Below are 19,737 nucleotides of genomic sequence, written 5' to 3'. Positions count from 1 at the left end.
ATATTGTGAGTTCGGAAACACCAAACTCCACATTTCTAACTGCCCTCAAAGAGAATCTACACTTTAAAGTTACTTAAAGGCAGCCCCCATGTTAACCTATGAGAGAGATAGGCCTTGCAACATTGAAGACTGAATTTATCAGTATTTCACTGTTAGGACATGTAACACACATCAGTACATGTCCCACCTTTAAATGCACTGTGCCCTGCCCATGGGGCTACCTAGGGCCTACCTTAGGGGTGCCTTACATGTAAGAAAAGGGAAGGTTTAGGACTGAGAAGTGGGTACACTTGCCAAGTCTAATTGGCAGTTTAAGACTGCACACACAGACACTGCAGTGGCAGGTCTGAGCCATTTTTACAGGGCTACTAATGTGAGTGGCCCACCAAGTGCTGCAGGCCCACTAGTAGCATTTGATTTACAGGCCCAGGGCAACTCTAGTGCACTTTGGTAGGGACTCACTAGTAAATCAAATATGCCAATCATGGATAAAAAAAATCAACAATAGAATTTACACAGAGAGCATATGCACTTTAGCACTGGTTAGCAGTGGTAAAGTGCACAGAGTCTTAAAGCCAATACAAGCAGGCCAGAAAAAATAGGAGGAAGGAGGCAAAAGGTTTAGGGATGACCCTGAAAAAAGGGCCATTTCCAACAGTGAGAAACCTTCTGTGGGCACAAAATTCAGATGTATCCTGCTTTAGATGACCACGTGAAGGGAGACAATATCATGTGACATACAACTACACCATGAGAGTTTGAAGGTCTAAAGCACCCAGCTATTGCAAGAAGTTTTCAGTATTATAGTATGCATCAAGCTAATAGGACTTGTATCCAGTCACTGATGGAAGTTGTTAACCGTGGGCAGGTAAGCCCATATTGTCTACTATGCTTATCTTTCCACACTCTTGTAGTGCCTCCCTCCTTGCCAGCTGGCGGCAATCTCCTTTTCTCTCTGACTGTACTGAACACGTTCAACGCAAAAGTTTTCCAGTACATGTCTGGTCTCGACTGTGGGTGCTGCACTTTTGCAGCTTGTTCTTTGTTTCTGTTCAAGCACATCTCATGTTTGTTTTTCTATGTAGGAAAGTAGCCTCATTCTAGCTTGGTTACCCCCACGTTTGGCCTGTTTGTCAGTGTGTTTGACTGTGTCTACTGGCATACTGCTAATCAGGACCCGAGTAGTTATGCTCTCTCCCTTAAATTATGGTTATTGCATACTGGTAATCCAGTATTTCATCCACAATTGTCATACTAGTGCCCCTTTATATGTCCCTAGTATATGGTACTTAGGTACCCAGGGCATTGGGGTTCAAAAGGATCCCTATGGGCTACAGCATATCTTTTGCCACCCATAGGAAGCCCATGCAAAGGCTTCTATAAGACTGCCATTGCAGCCTGTGTGAAAAGGTGCATGCACCCTTTCACTGCCATTTACACTGTAATTGGTCACTTATATGTCACCCCTATACAGGTCCTCTAGCCCTGAGGGCAGGGTGCAGAGTACCTGTGTGTGAGGGCACCCCTGCACTAGCAGAGGTGCCCTCACGACCTCCAGGACCATTTTCCCAGACTTCATGAGTGTGGGGATGCCATTTTACGGGTGTACTGGACATGGGTCACTACCTATGTCCAGCTACATAATGGTAGCTCCAAACATAGGCATGTTTGGTATCAAACATGTTGGAATCATACCACAATGCTTTTGGAAGCATTGGTTGCATGATTCCATGCACTTAGAGGACCCCCAGTATTGCCATTCCAGACTTCTGGGATTTTCCAGGCAGCCCCAGCTACTGCCACCTCTCAGACAGGTTTCTGCCATCCTTTTGCTTGAACAGCTCAAGCGCAGGAAGGTAGAACAAAGGATTTCCTTTGGGAGAGGGGTGTTACACCCTCTCCCTTTGGAAATAGGTATTACAGGCTTGGGAGGGGTAGCCTCCCCAAGCCACTGGGAATGATTTGAGGTGCATAGATGATGCCCTCCTTGCATAACCCAGTCTACACAGATTCAGGAACCCCCAGTCCCTGCTCTGGTGCAAAACTGGACAAAGGAAAGGGGGGTGACCACTCCCCTGTCCATCGCCATCCCAGGAGTGGTTCTCAGAGCTCCTCCAGAAGGTCCCTGGGTTTTGCCATCTAAGATTCCAAGGTGGCAGGGCACTCTGGGAGCATCTGAGTGGCCAGTGCCAGCAAGTGACGTCAGAGCCCTCCCCTGATGGGTGCCTACCTGTTTAGCTGACCAATCCTCCTTTCAGGCCTCTTTAGAGTCTCTCTCTTGGGTGGTTCTTCAGATTTGGATTGCAAGACTCCAGAAGGAATCCTCTGCATCCTTCCCACCGAAAAAACTGCATCTGGACCCTCCAGGAACTCTACAAACTGCAACAAAGAAGCAAAGATGACTTCTGCAACCTTGTATCTTCCGCTCCTGCCAGCAACTGCAACTGTTTCCCAGTTGTGCATCCTCAGAGGACAGCGTGTCTTCAGCCTGCAACAGAAGAACAAAGGAATCTCCCTTGGAGGGAAGGAGTCACTCTCCTGCTTCAGCAGGCACCTCTCTCCATCGATGACCAGCTGTGTGGGTCCCCTCTCCTGACAAGTTGCTTCGATCCTACATCATGAGTGGTGGACTGAAGTGGTCCTGATGGTCCTGACATCCAACTGTCCAACTTTAGTGGAGGTAAGAGCTTGCCTCCCCACGCAAGACAATACCCCTGTGCACTGTGTATTTTGCAGTTGCCAAGGCTTGTTGGCATCCTTACACAAAGTTCTATATGCACTGTGCAGCTCCGGCCCCCAGCACTCCTTCCTGTGATGCATTGCTTCCTGTGTGGTTCTCCGGTGGCATGGGACCTTTTGTTGTAGTGCTGCATGGGCCTCCTTTTGCACCTTCTTTGTCCCCATGCTGTAAGACTCCTGTGCACGCTGCATGGTCTTCTGAGGGCTCTCTGAGTTGCTGAGAGCCCCCTCTGACTCCTCCTCCTGGGTAGAGTCCACACGGCCCCTCCTGGTCCTGGGCAGCTTCAAAGATATGACTTAGTGGTTTGCGCCACACATATACCACATTGCGTGCTGCAAGCATGGTGCTAACCCCACATAAATATGCCCTTAAGTTTTGTACATTGGCCTGATTTAGAGAGAACATTAAATAGGACTCCATTATAAGATGTGAAATCCTCCAACTCCGTTAGCCATTCAATTCACTGGGACTCATATGGATGATTTTCTGAGAACACAGATTCCTCTGGGCCTGCTATTGAGCATTCCAAGGTGTGTTGCCAATGGCACTAAAGTGGGTGGTGGTTCAACCATCCATCTGCAGTGGCAGAACTACTACCATATTTGGCAACACGAAAAGCCTACTATGGAAAGGATGGGGGACTGTGAATTAAAGGTGAATACATTGTCCCTATCAGGATGGGAAAGAACCCGAGTATTTCAAAAAGATTAAACATGTGTCACTAAGAAGGTAGGACCAATTGTGGGGCAAAATTTCCAGTGTCTAAGTTAGGTGGGTGAAATTCTACCATCCTACACAGGGACTGGCAGAAATGTTGCCAAAGAGTTCCCCTCAGAGGGGCATATTTATGAGCCCAGTGCATCTCTTTTTGTGATGCTCCAGTAGCGCAGTCTACAAAATTATATCTATGAGGCCATGCATAGCTGCTTTGCATGGCTTTGAATGGCCTCAGAGATATAGGGTAAGGCAAGTCAGCACAATTTGCTGTGTTGCTTTACTCTGTGTCAGGAAGGCATTGCAAGGGTGTTACAGTGGGTTTTCCCATGCAACACCCGTGGATTTTGACACATTCCCATATTTGTGAGAGCCTGTAAATCTGGGGATGTGCTAAAACCTTATGCCTCCCCAGGACAGGCGTAACGAGGAAAATTATTTTTATTTCTCCTTGTTTTTTCCTCTTTCCAAGTATGCTGCATCTTGCAGCACACATAGAAAGAGGAAAACACCTCTTCAGATTGTTTCTGTTCAGGAAGGTGCCCCTTCCTGCACAAAAACAATCTTGCTGAAAACACAGGGACCCGTGCACCATGGTGCAAGGGTGCCTGCGTTGGTGCTGGGCTGCTGAAACTGCACCAACGCAGGGGGAAAGGACAGGAATACACTGTATTGCACAAATATGGTGCATTCCTGACTTTCCTTTCACTTTAGCATAGGGCAGTAAGGTGACTTGCTGCGCTGCTCTATGCCAAATCCTCATGTATGAGAGCCAAAGTGTTTCCTCTGACAGCTGGAGACAGCAACTTTGATGGAGAAACCTCTGCAGCCATGGCAGCAAACTCCAAACACATCACAATTTCTACCACAGCTGTGATGGAAAGAGCAGATCTGCTACATTGGCAGAAGAACATTCTAAGTAAGCCTCTTAATCTTTTCACCAAAAAAATACGAACTGTGGCTGTTTAAGCAATCAAAGTTCGATAATTAAAACATATGTAACTTACCAGTTTTAAAACACCCTGGCTGGATTAGGCACACCTTTATGCCCCAGGGCTTCAGTTCATGACGCAAAGTGTCCATCACTCGATTGAGCGCTGCTTTTGAAGAACCATAGGCTGCCAAGAAGGGGAACGAATGGTCTCCTTTAGGAGTGAAACAAAAAGGCAAGATAAGGACATTTCTCATGCAGTGAGAGCATCAAGAGCACAGTACAGTCCTACTGCAGTGAGTTTATCACCAGAGCAGCTTCAGCTTGGTGCAGCTGGTGCGCCAGTGGAGTAGACCACTCGTACTATGGTGACACATGATATGAATAGCCAACTTCTGACCACGGTAACAGGTGCTTTCTAATGCAATGAGTAGATTATCGAGAGGCTCGCTCAATGTAGTGGGAACACAAAGGTGACAGCCCGGTTTCACAAACTGGAATCCGAGGGAATATTTACATTCTCCTGCACCTTCCTGCACACAACAATTCTGAGGGGCTATTTCCTCTTTCCATGTGTGCTGCAGAATGCAGCACACATGGAAAGAGGAAAAACGAGGAGAAGTAAAGATATTTCTCCTCGTCATGCCTCACCTGAAGAAGCGTATATTTTTGGTGCATTCACAGGTTTACCTGGTTTAGTAAATCTGAAAATGCGTCAAATAACATGGGAGTTGTGTGGGAACACCCATGCAATGCCAATGGAACTTTGCGCGGCTTAAAAAAATCTGACTTAAGGTTTGCGTTGCTCTTGCACCACATTGCGTGGTGTAGGAGCAATGCAAACCGGGTCATAAATATGGCTCCTAATCTGCAAATATTCCTAACTAGGTAGAAGTCCCTCAGGCATTAGTGCTGGAGGTGTTCAAGTCAACAGAACCTGAGCAGAAGATGTAGGCCTATGTGGTGACATTCCATCTGATTGCACAAATTAAAATATGCTCAGCTAGCAAGGCCAGAGTTGCTTCCCACAACATGAATGCAGTCTTTTAAACATAATCTATTGATTTGAACATGCACTTCTATATTATGATCCATACTTATAAAATAAACTCCATATCATATTTAAAATTATTGATTTTTGATCGGTAAAAACATTAAACAATTCTACCATAGTTTGTCAAATAGCTAACTCACCTTTAATCATGCAGTGCATGTGTTGATCTTTATGTGACACAGGTAAAATGCATATAATAAAAAATATATATTCGCACCGCGCAGAGATATTGTAACCGAAGGCAACAACAAAATATGAAGGAAAAATGACAAAAAATGCAGGTTATAGAGAAGGGAAGAATGGCAAATTCCATTCATTAAGCCTATTCATATTATTCATGAAAATGATGCCAACCCCATTCATATTTCTCTGATATATAATTTTTTACAAATGTATATTTTAATTTTTTAAAGGATGCACAAAATTCAACTTTTGAAGGAGGAGATTACCTCTGAAGTTGTATGACAAAATCTTGAGCCATAAACTTATTGTGGTATAAATATATCACGAGGAAAAACCCCACATGGGCATCATATAGGGGTTGCCAGGGGTCGCCGCAACCTCTGGCTTGCCCATTGCGACCCCTGGGACTGCATTTGCGACCCCTGGCTTCAGAGGTGGCAATATCAGTACCAATAAACCATGGGGCATCGGAGCGCTGCCTTCCCTTGTTTACTACCCCCTTACCATTGTATTAATAGTGAATAATTTAATATTCACAGTTAATGTAATAAATACATGTTGCACACTTAGCCGTAATACGACCTTTGTCGTGAAATACTTCAAAAATTCATTGTGTACAAACGTGCATGTGATAATCTGTTTATGAGAGAGCATGTGTATGTGTGAGCATGCATGTCTGAATGTGGAAGCATGTGTGCATGTGAGACTGAAAGTGAGTGAGAATGAGTGAGATTGAGTGTTGACACGTAAGTCTAAGCGGGTCAGAGTAAGAAAGTGAGAATGAGAGAGTTCTAGCAAGAGTGACTGCCAGTGACTGAGAATAAAATAGAGTGTAAGGGGGTGTTAGAGAGTGAGAATGAGTGTGAGTGATAGTGAGTATAACTGAGTGAGAATGAACTAATCAGGGTGAATGAGAATGAAAACGAATGGATGAGTGAGAGTGAGTGTGACTATGAGTACTGATGACTGAGAGGAAATGGGTTAAATTAAGGGAGTGAGTGTAAAGGTAAGTGCAAGAGAGTATGAGTATCAATGAGTCAGAGAAACAATGAATGAGAGGGAGTGTAAACAGGTGAGTGGAAGAGTGAGTGCAAGGGAATGAATGAGAATGAATGATTGAAAGTGAATGAGAATGTGGTGTTATGCTTGCAAATCTTCCGTTGGCCCTGTCATACCAAAAGTAATTCCTGTCTTTAAGGGGCACAAATGGCAAAATACTGGCACTAGAATACTGGAGGTAATTTATTGCATAACGGGCACCCATGGTAAACTACTGATACCGGCACACTATAGACGATTCTTGCCTTTAGAGATCAGGTAAACACCTTAACCGAGGTGGTATCTAAAAAAGGTATGTCTCTGTGTTGTGTTGTTATATTAATCATGTAGTCATAATGGAACTTCAGTGATGTCAATTATCATGATGTCATCAGGGTCAAGGTCATGTAATGACTTCCTGGGAAGATTCAAGGTCAAACGTTATCTGTCACTTCCTGTGATGTCAGTAAGGTCAAAGGGTTATAATGTCACTTCCGCTACCACTGGAGTTTAGGTGACTCAATGGCCATGGCAAAACATCAAACAAAAAATGTCAACTTTGCATACATACATTGAAAAGTGCAAAAATATCAAGTACCAGAATATAGTGGTCCAAAATAATGACATTATGATAGCAATTATATGTATTTATTTGTAATGAACATAATTAAAATGTAAAGTAACTTCATTACTTTTTAAAAAGTTACGTTTAAAAATATATTTTATGGAAAAAATAACATATATATATTAATTTATGTGCTGTAAATAATGTTTTTAAAACCACTTGTATCTTTTTACAAACACTGAATTAAAATACATTTAAATAATAAAATATACATTAAAATACATTATACTTATAAAAATAATTCTTACATAAACATAATAGTACCACAAATTAGTACTTTATATTATAAAAATAAAATAACATTAGCCTGTCATTGTTATTCACTTAAAAGTATAAAACTATTTTAAATGTATTCAACCATTATAAATAATATTTGAAAACATTAAAAAAAACGAATGTTTTTAAATACTATAAAAATACAAAGATATCAAATGATTTTAAAAAACAAAGCAGAAGAAAAACAATTAAAATAAATAAAATAATTTAAAGATATATATATTTAAATTAAATAGATTAAAATAATGTATCTTAAAGAAATAAAGATTTATGTAGTAAACTATCTCCAATCCAAAATGATGAAAAATAATTACATACAAAACAACTGAAATACACTATTCTAATGGCAATTCTACAAACACTGGGGAACATGCATACATTGTGAGGAGGGGGAGTGATTTAGCCCTAGTTAACAAATACTGGGGAAGGTGCATACATCAGGGGTTCAAATTTACTTTTACAACTCCAGTCCAACACATAGTGGGGAGAAAGCATTCATTTGAGTGATTTACCTTTCTACCTACACACTAACAAACATTGTGCTAAATTTGATCTTGTAGTGGTAGGTAAATTCACTATTCTAGCTCAGGTCCAACAATCATTGGTGTGCACATTCCGTGAGGGATGGGTGGGGGTGTCAGTGTTAATATTCTAACTACAGTTCAACAAATATTGGAGAAAAAACATTCATGGCCCATTTTGCTAAATGTATATGTGGGGTGGTAGGTAAATTTACTATTCTAGCTGAAGTCTAACAATCACTGGCATGCATAATCTGTGATGGGGTAAGATTTGGTATTCTAAATCCACTCCAACAAACATTTGAGAAATTTCATGCTCAGGGAAAGTTCAGGATTTTATTCTAACTGAAGTCTAACACATATTGGAACAAATGTATATTTGGGTGGGGGTAATATATTGTTTGATCTACAGTCTGACTAACTTTGGGCATAAAGCATACATGCTGTGGAAGGTGGCAGACCTACTGTTGTAACTCTGATCTAACAAACATTGGGAAAGCGCATACATGCAGGTGGCACATTTACCTTTATAACTATAGTCTAACAAACATTGCAGTAAGTGCATACATTGGGGTGGTTAGTGAGATTTGGTTATATCACTCACTGCCAACAAACAGTCAGGAAAGTGCATACATTGGGGGTTCAGCTACGCTACAGCCAAGTAATATAAATACACATTAAACGTTATTTCATAAATAAAAGCACTTTAACTATCCCAAATATATCAAGCACTAAAATACTTTTTAACAAGTTACCCATCTATCGGAATTGCACAGAAATGTTTTCCAATTTAATAAATAAATCATATTTAAAATGTGCCGTCTGCCTCAAGCCTCCCAACAAAATGCACAGCCATAAAAGAAATGAAATAAAATATTTTATGGTGAAAACATTACAGTTATTATTCTTATTTTTGTATAGTAACAAACTACCCACACATTCCCCAAAGGTTTTCCACATCCTAAAATTATGTTTCTAAAAAAAGTGTATATAAATTAAATAACATGCTCCATCATTACTAATTTATCACATTTAACAATTAACGGAAATCAATATACACATTAAAAATAAAAAATAAACACTCAACCCCAGTACACCCTACAATTCATAAAAAGAAGATTGGTAAAATATTGTTATTAAATAAACTTTGTTGGAGGTTGATGCAAGGCCCCAGCCAAGCAGAACCTGCCACTCCCATCAGGGGTGAATGATTACACTCGCTGTATAACCTGCGCTCTCCTTTGGGTAGCTTGGCACAGAGCAGCCAGGCTTATCACAGAGGCAATGGGTAAAGCAATGACAGCACTTCCCCACGACAACCATGCAGAGACACAAATGAGGCTTTACATACTGTGTAGGTACATAAAAATTGTGTTCAACACACACATTGTCAACACAGCATGAGTATCACTTTTAGCAATAGAATTCATAACATTAGGCCAAACTGTGTGTAACACCAATTATAGTATGTACAAGTGAGAAACAATACTTTTCCTCCCCCAACTTCATGCGGTGCCAAACTTTGCCAACTTCAAGGTAATACATAAATTCAGGGTGCACCCTGGTTCCCAAAATTAGCAGCAAAAAGTACATACAAGGTTTCAAACACTTCCACGTAGCACTGCAGCCTAGGCTGCACTAGGAAATTGTAATGCCAGCCTCAGGAATTCACTGGCAGAAAAACGTGACCAGCAACACCACGGTGCTGCCATCACATTCACCCATACTCACTCCCGCACATCCACTGTGCAACACTGTGCGGTGCCACGGGTATCAGTCTGATCGTGCACACAGGCACTCGTATGCACCCACTCCCGGCACCCTAATGCGGGCCCTCATATCTGGCTAGTGGATGCCACTGTGTCTGCAGGCACCCTGGGTCCCAAACCATCCTCCACCTACCAAGCAGCTTCAGTTATCCCGGCTGTAGGAGGCTGGCCTGGTTTGTAGTGGGTACCTTGGGTACTTACACCTTATACCAGGTCCAGTTATCCCTTTTTAGTGAAGTAACAGTGTTCTAGCAGCTTAGGCTGATAGAGATATCTGTAGCAGAGCAGCTTAGGCTGAACTAGGAGACATGCAAACCTCATGCAATACCACTTATACTTACACAGTACTTATATACAAGTAAAGACAATACTCAGTGTTACCAAAAATAAAGGTATTTATTTGGGTGACACAGTCCCAAAAATATCTTAGAGACAATACTCCTTCTGGAGGTACGTATTATACACAATATATACACTAGACACCAAAATAAGGTAAGTAATTAGACATAGGATAGTGCAAACAATAGGACATCCTATGGAATGCAATGGGGGAAAATAGGTCTAGGGGCAACACAAACCATATACTAAGAAAGTGGAATGCGAATCATGAATTCCCCCCTAGACAAGTGTAGTGTGTGCAGAATCGCTGGGAGAGTAAGAATACAGTAAGGGTAAGTAAATTTCCCGACCCCAAAGCCCAGAAAAGCAGGAGTAAAGTACTGCAAGTTTCCTTAGGACACACTACACCTCATGATTGGAATTATTGCAAGAACCAACCAAGTCTGCAAACAACAAAAGGTGGATTCCTGGACCTGAACAACTGCAAAGGAAGAAGACCAAGTCCAGAACTTGAAAGAAGTTCCAGGAAGGACAGGAGCCCCTGCCAACCCAGAAGAGGGTGCAAAAGAAGAGTCCCCGTTGGATGAAGACTACAGAAGTGCACCCTAAGAAGATGCCAGCGGGTTCCTGCAGGATGCAAATGATGTCCCACGTAATGAAGTTGGATGCAGGCGAGTTTTGTCGCTGGATTCCTCCAACAAGCCTTGGTTCCAGCAAAGTTGCATTTTGCATCAACAAGGTGCTATCTGGACCCAGAAGGGGCCTGGGGGCCTCATCTCTGTGGGAGGAGGAAGAGGGACCTCTCAGCACTTCAGAGAGCCCTGAGAGCACCAGATAGCACCCACGAGAGTCCCAGAACACAGGGACAAAGGAGGTGCAAAATGCAGTTGGTGCAGCACTACAAAGGAAAGTCCCATGCTACTGGAGAACAACTAAGTGAGTTGAGCATCACAGGATAGAGTGCTGGGGACCTGGGCCAGGCTGTGCATGAAGGAATTTTGCAAATAGTGCACAGGGGCCTCAGGAGGCGAAGAAGACTTGGTGCACAGGGATACTGTTGTTCTGGGGGAAGGGAAGGTCTTACCTCCTCTAAATTGCAGCAGCAGGCCCTCAGGACAGTCTGTGTCGATGGGGTCCACCCTCTGTGTTCCAAGAAGCATGCTCGTTGCTGTGAGAGTAGTCCAAGATAACCGGTTGTCGACTTAGAAGGTGTCTGCGAGAGCAGGGGAGTGACTCCATCACCCCATGGGAGATTTCTTCGGTCCTTCAGGTGCAGGGTGAAGACAGGGAGTCCTCAGAGCATGCACACCATGGAAACTGTTGCAGTTGCTGGCTGGAGCTGAAGTTGCAGAAGAAAAGTATCCCTTGTGAATCCTTTTTTGCTGTTACAGCAGTTCCTGGAGCAGGCTGCGGTTGATCCGAGGTCAGAGGATGAAGTAGTAGTTGCAGAGGATTCCTGCTGGAAATTTGCAAGTAGAATCTGAAGAGAACTCACAGAAGAAACCCTAAATAGCCCTGAGAGGGGATTGGCTACCTTATCAGGTAAGGACCTATCAGGAGGGGTCTCTGATGTCACCTGGTGGCACTGGCCACTCAAAGACCTCCAGAGTGCCCCCACACCTTGCAAAGCAAGATGGCTAAGTCTGGGACACACTGGAGGAGCTATGGGCTCCACCCCTAGGGTGGTGATGGACAGGGGAGGGGTCACTCCCCTTTCCGTTGTCCAGTTCATGCCAGAGCAGGGACAGGGGGTCCCTAAAGTGGTGTTGTAGCCTGGCAGATGCAAGGAGGGCAGCATCTGTGCCCTTTAAAGCATTTCCAGAGGCTGGGGGAGGCTACCCCTCCCCAGCCTGTTATACCTATTTCCAAGGGGAGAGAGTGTAACACCCTCCTCCCAAAGGAAATGCTTTGTTCTGCCTTCCTGGGACTGAGCTGCTCAGCCCCTAGGAGGGCAGAACCCTGTCTGTGAGGTGGCAGCAACTGTAGCTGCAGTGCAAGCCTCAGAGAGCTAATTTGGCAGTACTGAAGGTCCATAGTGGAGCCCTCAGGATGCATGGAATTGACTTCCCAATACCAGATTTGGAATGGGGGACAATTTCATTATCTTAGACACCTTACATGGCCATATTCGGAGTTACCAGTGTGAAGCTACATATAGGGATTGACCTATATGTAGCGCACGCCTGTTATGGCATCCCCGCACTCACAAAGTCCTGGGAAATGGCCCTGAACTATGTGGGGGCACCTTTGCTAGTGCAAGGGTGCCCTCACACTTAGAAGCTTTGCACCTAACTTTCAGCAAGTAAATGTTAGATATATAGGTGACTTATAAGTTACTTAAGTGCAGTGAAAATGGCTGTGAAATAGTGTGTGCACTATTTCATGCAGACTGCCATGGCAGGCCTGAGGAAGGGTTTGTCTGAGCTCCTTAAGGGTGGCAAAAGAAATGCTGAAGCCCATAAGGATCTCCTGGAACCCCACTGCCCTGGGTACCTAGGTACCATTTACTATGGACTTATAAGGGGGGGGTCCAGTGTGTCAATTGAAATTGGTAAATGAAGTCACTAGCCTACAGTGACAAATGTAAAAGCAGAGAGAGCATAAGCACTGAGGTTCTGGTTAGCAGAGCTTCAGAGACACACTCGAGCACTACTGACAACACACACATTGGGCCACAAACCAAGAGCACTGGGGTCCTGACTAGCAGGATCCCAGTGAGACAGGCAAAACACACTGACATATAGGTTTTTATCTATGAGCACTGTGGTCCTGGCTAGCAGGATCCCGAGTGACACAAGAAAAACACACTGACACACACTCACAAACAGACCAAAAGTGGGGGTAACCATCCTAGAAAGCGGCTACTTTCTCAGACCGGCCAACTGCAAACCAAAGATTAAGTCAACCTCCCCCTGGATACTAGGTCGCTTGAGGCCAAAGCCACACTGTGAAGGTTCCTGTGGACAAGGTGAGTGGGGGAGGAAAGACAACAGCTGATCCGGCAACAATTAGCAAGGAGACGTTTGGACTCCCCGTAGGAGTTTCACTCAGAGGAGAGGGTCACTGGGGCCGCCCGCTAGCCACCGTTGTGCAGGCCAGACAATCCAAGCTTACCAATTTCAGTACCTCTAGAATGGAGGCGCACCACCGGGCCGTGTTGACTTGAGTCACTCCTTACAATTCCGGTTGTACAAGGAGGTTCCGCGCCTGGTGCACGAAGACTTGAGTTGCACCAGACGGTCACGATCCCACATGAAAAGTGGTCAGTGTTGTACCTCCCCAAAAATGAGGGAAAACGTCAAGGGCCCGATGACCTAGTTCACCCCAACCATACAATCTCTCCAAAGACAATTCTCAATCTGGTACCTCCTCGGAAGAAGGCACTAGTCTGGTGCGTGATGACTTGAACCTCAACAGACAATCCTGTTTGGTCCCATGGAGAACGTAAACCCTGAATCCCTCTGGAATGAAGGACCACATCCAGTGCTCGATGACTTGAGTCGGTCTAGACAATCCGATCACACAAGGAACTTCATTTCTGTACGTCCTTGGAATGAGGCACACAGTCTGGTACACAATGACTTTAGTCGCACTAGACTTCCCGGTCACACATCAATGCAAGTTCAGCAGTGCTATACGAGGCAGAGTATGGCACAACTCCGGTTGCACCCCCACATCCGAGGGTCTCCACCTGTGACCTGGGCACAGCATGCAATGCATGTGCAGCTGAGAGTCACACAATAGAAATACAATGCACTCAACAACAGTGGGCCACTCAGGTCCCACACCAGGTTATCCCATTGACAACACAAGACGTTTTGGTGTGCATTGGTCCCCCTGATGAAGGGCCGCTCATCTGAAGTGAGGGCAGTACTTGGCAAGCTCTGCACCAGGCAATGCTGGTCTCCAGGCACAATACTTCGCCCACGCTCAGCCCGCTGTTGCTAGGTGGAGTCCAGCATACCATGTTGGTGCGGAAGAGGACACCGCTTTCCAGGTGATACCGGCAGACAAGGTAAGTCCATCTCGGGAGGACTTTGATGTCCCTGAGATGTCCACAGAGAACAGAGGGCAGGCCAACCTGCCCTCTTGGAGAGCACACTGGGTTACTACACAACAGCAGGCAGTCGGCTCAGACTAGCCACAACAGAGGAAGGGTGCGCAGATCCCTTCCTTGGACGGTTATCATCCTGCTCATAACAGGCTCTTGTAGCCATGTGCACCACGCAGTCCAGCAGTACTGGCCCTACGTCGTTGTAGATGCAATTCTCCCTTGCTGACAGGTAGTACCCCTGGTTATTTTAAAGTGTACCTTTGAAGTTCAGAGTGGTTCCAAGGGTTCTCTTTTGAACCTAAGATGCCTCCCCGAAATTTCATCGGTGCCCGTCCCAAGATCATGGAATGCAGATCTTTTTCTTTAGTGGGACAAGGCTCTGGCTCCAAGAGGCCAAGTTTCAGAAAACTCTCTGTCAATTGATCTGTCACAGGCCCCAAATGGCAGGGGTCTGTCATTCTGGATGACCCCGCAACCAGTGGAATGAAGCTGAATTTACAGGACACAAAGCATTTTTAAACCTAGAAATGCCCATTTCCTAAAAGCATTTCTAGGGCACCAATTACAAAAACACCTTTACTATCAGAGGTCGTTTGTCATTCTGAATCCAATGATACTAAACATCAAGAGGCTGCCCCCCTGCAATCCACTATTGCAGCTAGACCTAATAAGACTTTTTCTCCCATGTTACTTTATGACAGGGAAAGGCTAGACACTTAGGTTAAAGCCACCACAAGAGGGCAAGTGTGCCTATACTGGCCTGCGTTATCAGGTTCACCTCCTATATTAGAATACCTGTGTGCAAGTATGTACACCCTGGCAAGTGAGGCCAGATACAGTATCTATAGAGGCAACCACCCGTGTGCCAGTATGCACACACAGGATAGTGCCACTTCCAGGTGAATGGAAGGATGGCGCCAGCACTTTCACACTGCACTTACAGCGGGAAAGTGTCCTGGGCCTGTGGGCCCCTTACGAAACGTAGAAAACCTCCTAGAGAAAAGCAAAAAAACTTGGGGAACCACTACCTCCGAGTGTCAGATCTAACAAAATTAACATACAGAGAAATAAATCTACACAATTAATACAATAATCAATTAAACTCAATGTATACATCTTTTATTTAAACAGCCAATCCCAAATAAGCCCCGCAATGTAAAATTATATATTTTTAAATAATTAAAAATATTTAAATCCGTACTCAAATAAATGACTTAAACATTATTCATTAATTAATAAACGGTATTGTGTAATTCTAAAAAACTCAGCCAGTCCCCCATTAAACCTCACAAACTGAAATTAAAGTGAGAAAAAGATTTTATAATAGTATTTTATGTGTAAGCAAATGAACAGCAAATTAATAGAACATATTAATTCATGTATGATTTAGAAAAATGTAATACCCATCCAGGACCCAAATAACCCCAACATCCAGAATTAATCAATATTTAGGTGAAACATCCTTCAGACTTCATTTTGGAATAATGGGTTTTAAATTATATTCCCCTTTGCAGAGTAAATTTGGTGTATGTCAAGACCTCATCTATCTAATCATAGTATAGTGATCTGACAGAGGTGCCATCTTCCTCTGCTTTTCATTTGGTCTGGCAACTGCTGAATGTTCAGGCTCAAACACATGCTGGAGACATTGTGGGTAACATTATTTACTGTTACTGCAGGTCTTTAATATGTGCCTGCCTGTTGTGTACAGAGTTTTCTCCAGGTTAAATGAATGGGCAAGGGGAAACATATAAGGGAAGGAGTCAAAAGTGCAGGATCACACATATACATTCAGCCATTGACTACACTGCATAAGGATCACTGGGAACCATAAGAATCATTAGAGATTGTGGACTGCTGGCGACACAGAGCACAGAGCTGGATCAGCAGCTTATGCAAATTTGTGAAACACATACAACGATTCTTTTCTAGAGGTGCTAAACGTCAGTGATACCAACATGTACCTTTGGCATACCGTCTGTGGTCGGTGCAACGGTTGGTGCCCCCACTTTCTGCTGTAATTTGTTGGACATTTTGTACGGATTCTGGTTTTGCAAAGTGGATTCATTGTTCTAATGGCTATTGATTCTTTGGAGTCTTGAGTCTACAGAAACTCTCCGGATTTAGAACACAGGAATATGTGAAAACTTACTGAAAACAAGGAAGGGGCGGCGGTCCTATATCTTGATTTTCCCTTTGTGGTAAAAAACTACATCGCAGGAATCAATTTTCTGACAGGAGTTTCTTATCACCATCTCCCACATCTGTGCAAGTCTTGCTCTGTTCAGGGTTCTTGGCTGCCATTTGAGAGGTGGATGCATAGGCTGAGTCACTTACTACTTTAGCTCTTTCAGATCAATCAACCTAACAGCATGCACTCGGCACCCAGGATAAAGAACATATTGTAGATTAAGGATTTAAACGAAAGTACAATTACATTTTCATCTTCCCTATCATTGCCATGGTTCTTGATCGTAGACCATAAACCTCAGCCTGCTCAACGGCATAGTGCTAAACTTCAAGTTTTGATCAAAATTTAAATGTTAGAATTTAATTGGTGACCACAATAGGCCCTTTTGGAGCTTATGGGTTGCGATCTTGGGATAGAGCTTCACATTAACGCAGCACAAAAGCACATTTTCAAAAAGAGTGGTTCAGCAGCTATTGGCCACACCAATGCAGAACTAGAAAAAAATATATTGGAAATGGGATAAGGAAGAGACGCTGGAGAGCTTTGGGCCAGATGTATCAAAAAGGCCTTTTGCGAATCGGTAATAGCGATTTTTAAGAAATCGCTATTTCTGATTCCCGAAATGCTATGTATCATATTTGCGATTCGGTAATAGCGATTTCTTAAAAAACGCAAATGCTATTACCGAATCGCAAATTGTGATACCGGCCCCATTCGCACATATGGGCCAGTAGGCCCATATTTGCGATTTGTTTGCATTTCCCAATTTGCAAAGCGCAAGAACCAATGAAAAGCAGAGGGGCTGGATGCAAGCCCCATTTAAGGTTTATATTGAATACAATAGATTTCACAAGCATAGGGCAAGTGAAATCTAAAAAGGAGGAGAAATGAGAAAATGTCACCTTGTTGTGCTTGCCTCAAGGAGACCAAGGATTGTGGTGTAAATCCCTGACTGCAAATGCAAATAGGTAGGGACTATGTCAAAGTCAACGGGTGGTTACATGTGAACACCAATGCACCACCCATGGAATGCCTGCTTGATGCAAAGTAAGACAAACCAAGCGCAATTTCCTTGTACCATGGGATAGTATTCAATGTAAATGCCACTGTAATATGTTGTGTTGGGTTTGTTTTGCAAAAGTAAAGAAATCCCGACTCAAAGCCCATTAATAAGATATTTTCTAATGCTAGGAGGCCTAATGTACAATTTTTAAGATCCCATTGTAATATCTGCTGTGCTTGCATGTAATGGATTCCCATCCAGGGAGGGATTTGACTGTGGTAGTGCCATGCAGACATTAGCTTTAAACACTTCCCAGCCTGTGACTTATAAATGCCTTCTAGGCCAAGCCTAGAGGAGACTGCCATCTGCCTCACCAGGGTAATGTAGTCTAAAAAATCATATTAGTAGTGTTATTACAAAAAGAAAGGGTCTCTAGGTCAGTCCTCTTTGGTTTTTGGTTTGTCTGGGGTCTCAGTGGAATGTTGAGTCCAGAAGCAAGCATGAGTTGCAGGAAAGGGTCAGCCCATTTTAGCTAAATTCGCTTTTTGAGAGTGTCAGTCACATCAATTGGCTTTGCCAAGCTTGTTTTTAGATGCGAGGTCTTCGACATGAAGAATACATATGTTGACGAACTTTCAATCGCTGTACCTTGGGCAGTTTTCATGACCACCTTCCTTCGATTATAAAATTGTAAAACAGGCGATATTCTATATAATGTGGATGTGTGAAGAGCTCCAAAATTTTATGCTCATTGAGTGAATGGATTAAAGAGGACCAAAACGTCACTAAGATTTTTTGTTACTTATAGTGGGAATGCCAGTCAGGCTTTCATAGTGGCCATAAATGCCAGAAACTCTCCCACACGTTAGAATTCTACTGCTTCAGTTGGGAGTGGTTCCTACCGTTAACTGGGCCTAATGTGTTCAACTTGAGGACACTACCAGTTTTGAGGCACATCTGTCTACTCCTGTGTCGTGAAAATAGCACTTGCCGAGTCCTAACGCATTACTGTTCACTACTTTCTTGAGGCAGCTCCAGGCCTGTGAAAGAAAGTCCTCTAAAACATTTACCTGATCTATGCTGCCCATAATAGCCACCATACTCCAATTCGGTTTCCTGCCTGGTGATGTGGAAATATTGCAAGCTTTTCCCATTCTCAGGTACAAAGCTCAGAATGTGCAACATATTACCTGTACAAATTTACCTGGTGAAATTCATGCAGGGAACATGTGTGGTATTACTGCCTCAGCGGTAACCCAGGTTTGGCCCCATGTTTATAGAATGGGGCCCTAATGGTCTCAATGTTGAGGCAGATAAGGGAGAAGCCAACGTTAACCTAGACACCATCACCTCTCTGTCCTTGTCCCTTGACGCTCACGCAAAAACTACAGAATGCATGCACACTGGAACGGTGGAGTTGTGCTGTTATCCATCCACCTTACTGGCTTAAAGTTCAAAAATCCTTCACAGTCTACTTCATGGACCCCTCTCCCGCCACACCCTTGTCTCTGCATCAAAACCCATCCATTTCAACCTAATCATCTGTCCTCACAGAAATAGCCATCAACGACATTAACAATATGTACTCATGTGTTTCCTCCTGCCAGGAGACAGCACCATAAAAATAATGCAAACATTTTGATCTCCTAAAAACTCTCAACTTCACTCAACACTCCCAGTAACTTGCACTTAATCACACCTTGGTGTTTAGATCCCACAGCAGGGTTGATCCTGATAACCTCTATGCTTTTGATGTAAGGATTGATAACCCTGTGTGAAAGAGGCACAGAGAAAACAGGGACAGTAATCAAAAAGGTTCCCTGGCCAGAAAATTAGCAGAATGAAATTATGCTCTGGATAATTTAAAGGAATAGTGACGAAGTTGAAGCTTCAGCTGGAAAGAACATTCAATAGTCATTTTCTTGTATTGCAAAGTTCTGGTCTCTTTGCTTCATAGATTGGTTCACTGTTTTTTAAAAATAACATTGCAATACAATTTATGTGTGTCTTATTTTCAAGTAGCCTCATTACCTGCTGGACTGCTAACTGTCACAATCCTGCCTTTGGAGCACCGGAGCAAAGGAAGAAGGGCTTTGGTGATTTCAAGAGTCCCAAAGAAGTTGACCTCCATGCATCCTCTGTATGTGGACATGAGTGAGAGCTCGGCATCTCCAAAGTGGACACAAATACCAGCGTTGTTGACCAGTGCCCACAGTCCTGCAGAATAAGAGGAGTGCAAAAGGTGAGTGTCAGGGATATCTTCACGATCATCACTGCATACATATAAAAAATGTTTTAA

General features: G+C 43.6%; 1 protein-coding gene across 1 annotated transcript in view; it reads right to left on the bottom strand.

The window, feature by feature from the left end:
* HSD11B2 (hydroxysteroid 11-beta dehydrogenase 2) overlaps nt 1-19,737 on the bottom strand; it is a 462,059-nt gene that overhangs the window by 13,170 nt on the left and 429,152 nt on the right. The window contains exons 3-4 of the mRNA XM_069217606.1: nt 19,470-19,655; nt 4,462-4,599 (exon numbers count right to left, since the gene is read on the bottom strand). Of these exons, the coding sequence (XP_069073707.1) occupies nt 4,462-4,599; nt 19,470-19,655 (324 nt within the window). The remainder of the gene's footprint in view (nt 1-4,461; nt 4,600-19,469; nt 19,656-19,737) is intronic.

Source organism: Pleurodeles waltl, chromosome 12 (assembly GCF_031143425.1).
Source record: "Pleurodeles waltl isolate 20211129_DDA chromosome 12, aPleWal1.hap1.20221129, whole genome shotgun sequence".
NCBI classification, from domain to species: Eukaryota; Metazoa; Chordata; class Amphibia; order Caudata; family Salamandridae; genus Pleurodeles; species Pleurodeles waltl.
Note: the sequence above shows the minus strand (reverse complement) of the source record. Positions and strands in the feature narration are given on the sequence as shown.